At 45.1% G+C, this 6070-nt stretch overlaps 1 protein-coding gene across 1 annotated transcript in view; it reads left to right on the top strand.

The window, feature by feature from the left end:
- The window catches only part of LOC142661587 (phospholipase A2 inhibitor and Ly6/PLAUR domain-containing protein-like), a 16783-nt gene extending 11683 nt beyond the window's left edge, over positions 1 to 5100 (top strand). Inside the window, exons 2-5 of the mRNA XM_075839012.1 lie at positions 11 to 127; positions 2471 to 2620; positions 3060 to 3203; positions 4873 to 5100. Coding sequence (XP_075695127.1) covers positions 11 to 127; positions 2471 to 2620; positions 3060 to 3203; positions 4873 to 5075 — 614 coding nt within the window. The 3' untranslated portion in view covers positions 5076 to 5100. The remainder of the gene's footprint in view (positions 1 to 10; positions 128 to 2470; positions 2621 to 3059; positions 3204 to 4872) is intronic.
- Positions 5101 to 6070: the final 970 nt, after the last annotated feature.

Below are 6070 nucleotides of genomic sequence, written 5' to 3'. Positions count from 1 at the left end.
TGTCTTCTAGGCAGGTCCTTAAAATGTATGCAGTGCACCAGCTTCAGCAACACTCCCTGCATTGGGAGCTCACAAGACTGCCCCTCCCCCAGTGATGTCTGCGGGACCACAGCGATCCGCACCAGAGGTAACTCTATGATGAGCTGCACAGACCGGTATAACTTACAGAAAAAGCTAGACCTCCTGAAAGAGAAACCAAGTTTACTGGGTGCAACCTGAGTCTAAGATGTCTTCACATCTTCCCATTCCCACCTCAGACCAGACATGCAGACACTCACCTCTCCCTGTTCCCACCTTATACCAGACGTGTAGATACCCACCTCTCCCCATTCCCACTCTGACCAGACATGCAGATACTCACCTCTCCCCATTCCCACGTCAGATCAGAAGTGTAGACACTCACCTCCCCCTAATCCCACCGCTCACCAGATGTGCAGATATTCACCTCTCCCCGTTACCACCACTGACCAAACATGTAGATATTCACCTCTCCCCATTCCCACCTCTGACCAGATGTGTAGATACTCACCTCTCCCCGTTCTCACCTCAGACCAGACGTGTAGATATTCAACCCTCCCCGTTTCCACCTCAGACCATATGTGTAGACACTCACCTCTGCCCATTCCCACCTCACACCAGACATGCAGATACTCACCTATTCCCATTCCCACCTCAGAACAGATGTGTAAACACTCACCTCTCCCCGTTCCCACCTCTCACCAGACATGCAGATCCTCACATCTCCCTGTTCCCACGTCAGATCAGATGGCTATATACTCACCTCTCCCCGTTCCCACTTCAGACCAGACGTGTAGATATTCACCTCTCCCCGTTCCCACCTCAGACCAGTTGTGCAGACGCTCGCCTCTCCCCATTTCCACCTCTTACAAGACATGCAGATACTCACCTCTCCATGTTCCCACCTCAGACCAGACGTGCCGATATTCACCTCTGCCCATTCCCACCTCTGATCAGATGTGTGGACACTCACCTCTCCCCGTTCCCACCTCAGACCAAACATGCAGATACTCACCTGACCTCTCCCCATTCCTACCTCAGACCAGATGTGTAGACACTCACCTCTCCCCGTTCCCACCTCTCACCAAACATGAAGATACTCACATCTCCCTGTTCCCACCTCAGATCAGACGTCTATATACTCACCTCTCCCCATTCCCACCTCAGACCAGTTGTGCAGACGCTCGCCTCTCCCCATTCCCACCTCTGACCATTCATGCAGATACTCACCTCTCCCCGTTCCCACCTCAGACCAGATGTATATATACTCACCTCTCCACGTTCCCACCTCTTACAAGACATGCAGATACTCACCTCTCCATGTTCCCACCTCAGACCAAACCTGCCGATATTCACCTCTCCCCATTCCCACCTCTGACCAGATGTGTGGACACTCACCTCTCCCCGTTCCCACCTCAGACCAAACATGCAGATACTCACCTGACCTCTCCCCATTCCTACCTCAGACCAGATGTGTAGACACTCACTTCTCCCTGTTCCCACCTCAGACCAGACGTGCAGATATTCACCTCTCTCTGTTCCCACATCTGACCAAACATGCAGATACTCACCTCTCCCCGTTCCTACCTCAGACCAGACGTGCAGATATTCACCTCTCCCCGTTCCCACCTCAGACCAGACATGTAGACACTCACCTCTCCCCGTTCTTACATCAGACCAGACGTGTAGATATTCACCTCTTCCTGTTCCCACCTCAGACCAGATGTGTAGACACTCACCTTTCCCCGATCCCACCTCTGACCAGACATGCAGATACTCACCTCTCCCCATTCCCACCTCAGACCAGATGTATAAATATTCACTTCTCCCCTTTCCCACCTCTGACCAGACGTGTAGTCACTCACCTCTCCCGTTCCCATGTCAGACCAGACGTGTATTCACCTCTAACTGTTTCCTCCTCTGACCAGACGTGTAGATACTCATCTCTCCCCGTTCCTGTAGTCTTCTTTACTCCCGGCAACACTTCACAAAATCTTGGCGCCGGCACATTGTCTGCGGGCAAAGACGATTGCAGAAATGGAAAGAGGTGGGTATCTGCACGTCAGGTCTGAGGACTTTATTTAGAGGGTCTGTTGTCTGTATTTATGGGGTCTGGCATCAGAATTTTGTGGACTGGTTTCGGGTCTATATATATTCAGGGAGTCTGGTCTGGTGTCTGTATTTATTTAGGAGGTCTGTTGTCCATATTGAAGGGTTCTAGAGTCTGTTTTTGTCTAGGACGACTGGTTTGGGGTCTGTATCCGTTTAGGGGGTCTGTATTCATTTTGGAGTGTAATGGAAGAACACTACAGTTATTCGCTCTTCAGCTTGAAATGGCTGATAACAGAGAGTAATAGATATAATCTAATTGCAGAGCTTAGGTTTATTTGTGTCCATAAATGTATGATGTATGCAGTATTAAATTAAATTAGTGAATTATGTTTATTTTCAGGATACCGCTGGACAAGCTTTTACTACATCAGGTCCTGTGTAAATATCGCTGAGTGTTTCAATAATGCAAGTGTGACCGGTCTCTACGCGACAACGGCTTCCGAAACAACATGCTGTTTTACTAACAACTGCAGCACATCAATACCGTCCTGTAAGAATTATCTGTATGTTGTATTGTTCCTGTACTGGCTAGTAGTCCTGTAATGTTAGCGGCTGCTAAGGAGCAACTGCGGCTCTTTAAATGTCTGCGGAGGGTTCTCTAAAGGAGTTGAAGTATTACTGCTACAAAGCGTAACAGGGATTTGATCGAATTTTACTTTTCAAAAATTCAGTTCAGGGCTATTCCTATAATCCGGCATCTAATAATCCAGAAATTCTGATAATCTGGCACTTGTTACTAATACAGAACTACATGATTTTCTAGGATAAACGGAGAGATCCTTCCATGAAGATTTTAGATATAGAGGATGCACTAAACACTCATGTTGGGCAGTACTATTACACTGCAGATGTGTATTTATGTTCATTTTTGATCATTTTCCATACATATAGTATTATATAATCCATTTTTATTTTTTTCCTACCCATAGTGCCAGTGGAAAATTACACCTTAAATGGGTTAACATGCCCTTCCTATGTCGAAACTATTATGGAGCCCTGTGATATTAAGAATGTATCAGCCTGCACCGGAAATCAGACACGATGTGTACGGTATTCAGCAAGTACAACGTTAGGTACGTGCAATTCACATCTACTTTCATGTATCATTTTAGAACTGAAACGTAATCTTTACCTTTTATTATCATGTAATTTTTAGGTCCAAAATTTTATGTTGATTAAATTCTTAATATATATTTATAGTGATCGGAGCTTTGTTTTCTGATACCGAGCTCCAAATTCACTATATGGACATAGATTTAAGGCAAAGTTCTTGCTTCCTGCAGCTGCCACTAGAGGGAGCTCACTATATACAGTGAGTGTTATTATTGCGTTCAATGTGGTTAACTCCTAAGCTCCCTCTAGTGGTAGCTGCAAGCAGCAGAATGTTATGTTTTAAAGGGTAACTGTGTATTGAAAACACTTCATGTCATGATAAAATCTCAAGTATGGATTGGTGGGGGTCAGGGTCCTGAGAACCCCACTGATCGCTGAAACTAAGGGGCAGAAGAACTCAGCTGAGCGCTGTACCCCTTCAGCTGTGATCGGATGCGATCAAATCGTCATCCTTTAAATCTGTGTCTATGTAGGGGATTTGGAGCTCTGTATCAGAAAAACAAAGCTCTAACTGCTATAAAGATATATTAGGAGATTAGTCATTACAGAAATTTTAGTTTTTTTAAATAGAAATCTGTTTGATGGTGGAAATTTACATTGCAGCATATCTAACGTACCTAGCCTCTCTGTAGATGTTTAAAAACCTCCTCGGTCAGCAACAATATCCATCTAGTGTAAAATAGCAAATAGAAGACAAAGCGCAGGGGAGGAAGGGAGAGGAGGGGGATGCAACTGCAGTTTTTCGATCAATGTTTTAGTGACACAGCACAAGGGGAGAGGGGAGCAGCTGAGGGAGACATCTGATTTGCTCAGCGCACACAGCTGTTACCCTTCATCTAGAACTTGTCAGGGTCCCACCACCCACTGATATTATGTGTCACTATAACATATATAGAGTTGCCCTTAAGGGTCTGATGTATGTAAATGGCTGACTAGAGCTGTTAGATAGCTATGTCGTAGAAAATGTATAAATAACACAGTACAACATCTATTTTGTACTGATGGTGAATTACATCACCCTTTATACTCCAGTAACATCCAGAGCTGCATAAAAAAAATTTGCTGGTATCCTATTACCAGGGAGCAGTGCATTGTAATTCAGATGAAATTACACAGTAAGGCCTCATGCACACGACCGTAGCCCGACCGTAGCCGTGTGCACGCCCGTGATTTTCGTGTCGGCCGGCTGCGGACTGTCAGCGGACTGTCAGCCGCAAGCCGCCCGCACATGCACATGGCCGGGCCATTGTTTTCAATGAGCCCGGACCGCAACTCCGGACCATAATAGGACATGTCCGTACTTTCTGCGGTCCGGGTTCCCGGGCCGTGCACGGACCGCAAAAACTACGGTCGTGTGCACGGCCCCATAGAAAAGAATGGGTCCGCAATTCTCCCGTGGATTTGCGGGGGAATTGCGGACGCAAAAACACGGTCGTGTGCATGAGGCCTTAGAGCTACGTTGTTAGGCCACATGTCTGACAGCGGGTGGAACTAAATTGTGGTCTGTTACCAGGGGCAACCAGAAGAAATTTGAAAGCAGCTGAAGAATATACATGATGTGATACAAGATCAGTAAACCAAAGTATTAATATACTATAAGCTAAAAAGTTAACATTTTCTTACTTACAGGTTCAACTAAATCCAGCCTTTACTTTGGTGGATGTGCCACAGAGAACACATGTGCCATGGAGAGCAGTTTTATCTCGGGGGATAGAATCAGTGTGGAAATTAAGAGGAAATGCTACAACAGCGCAGACGGCCTCTACTCCAGGACAATGGCCTATTGTTTACCCATGGGTCTAGTGTTTCTCAAGTTTATTCTCTCAATGTGATGGACACTTATGAGCACGATGTCATCTTAATGGATCCTAGTAAGGGGTATTTCTGAAAATGTCAATACCAAATGATCAATTCTACACATGGATTTGGCGTTGGGGGCCTCCTGCACCAGATGGATGGGAACACCTCAACACCTAGTAGATAGGTCACTTTCCCTCTAAAGGTCAACACAGTCTTGTCCTGCTGTAATCATATGATCATGATATTTGCACTCATCACAAGGTGAACATCTTGATAACGCAAATTTTAAAGGTTGACTACAAAAATTTGGTCTGGTTGAACCATACTTGACATGAAGGTCAATGACCACACTATTCGTAGGATATTGTCTTTGGAACACTCTAACAAATTCCATGGGGCAAGTGGTACGGTTCATAGTCAGACCAATCAGGGATAGGGAGATCGTCTGAAGATCATGTTGATGAAGCATTCTTAATGTGAATTGTAAAATAAAAAATTCCTAGTTACCCCGAAATTTTGGAAAACCACAGCAGGTCCAAGCTCACAGAATCTAAGGAAGTGACCTTCTTAAATCTCAAAATATGACTTTTGGGTGGCCTTCTCCTTTAAGAAATCCTTCCAGGATGGAGATAAAATTGCTCCTGCCAGAACCCCCTCTCCCCCTCAACCCAACTATATCAGTATTGAAACGGAAAAGGCCGAAGAGGGTGGCGAAGTGGAGCAAATTCTGGGTGCTCCTATGGAGGGGTGTGATGGCATGAACCAACACCGGCGGGTGGGTGGGGCTATTTTGTTTTTGCCCTGCTGCCCCTGTTTATTTACACCCCTGCTTGTATTCATAGATATTTTTTAACTTTTCCTTCCAAAATGGTTTTCTGAGCTCATGTAGTACCTTTATTTATTGAGTGTATTTTATGATCATTTAAAAAAAAAATATATTTATATGAATAAAATTGGCTTTTTCCTGTCATTGCAATGTATTGTGGCTTTGTTGTTATCACTTACGTAGAAGGAAAAACTAGCACAC

This window comes from Rhinoderma darwinii, chromosome 10 (assembly GCF_050947455.1).
Source record: "Rhinoderma darwinii isolate aRhiDar2 chromosome 10, aRhiDar2.hap1, whole genome shotgun sequence".
Taxonomy (NCBI): Eukaryota; Metazoa; Chordata; class Amphibia; order Anura; family Rhinodermatidae; genus Rhinoderma; species Rhinoderma darwinii.
The sequence above is the reverse complement of the archived record's forward strand: the minus strand, read 5'-3'. Positions and strand labels throughout refer to the sequence as shown.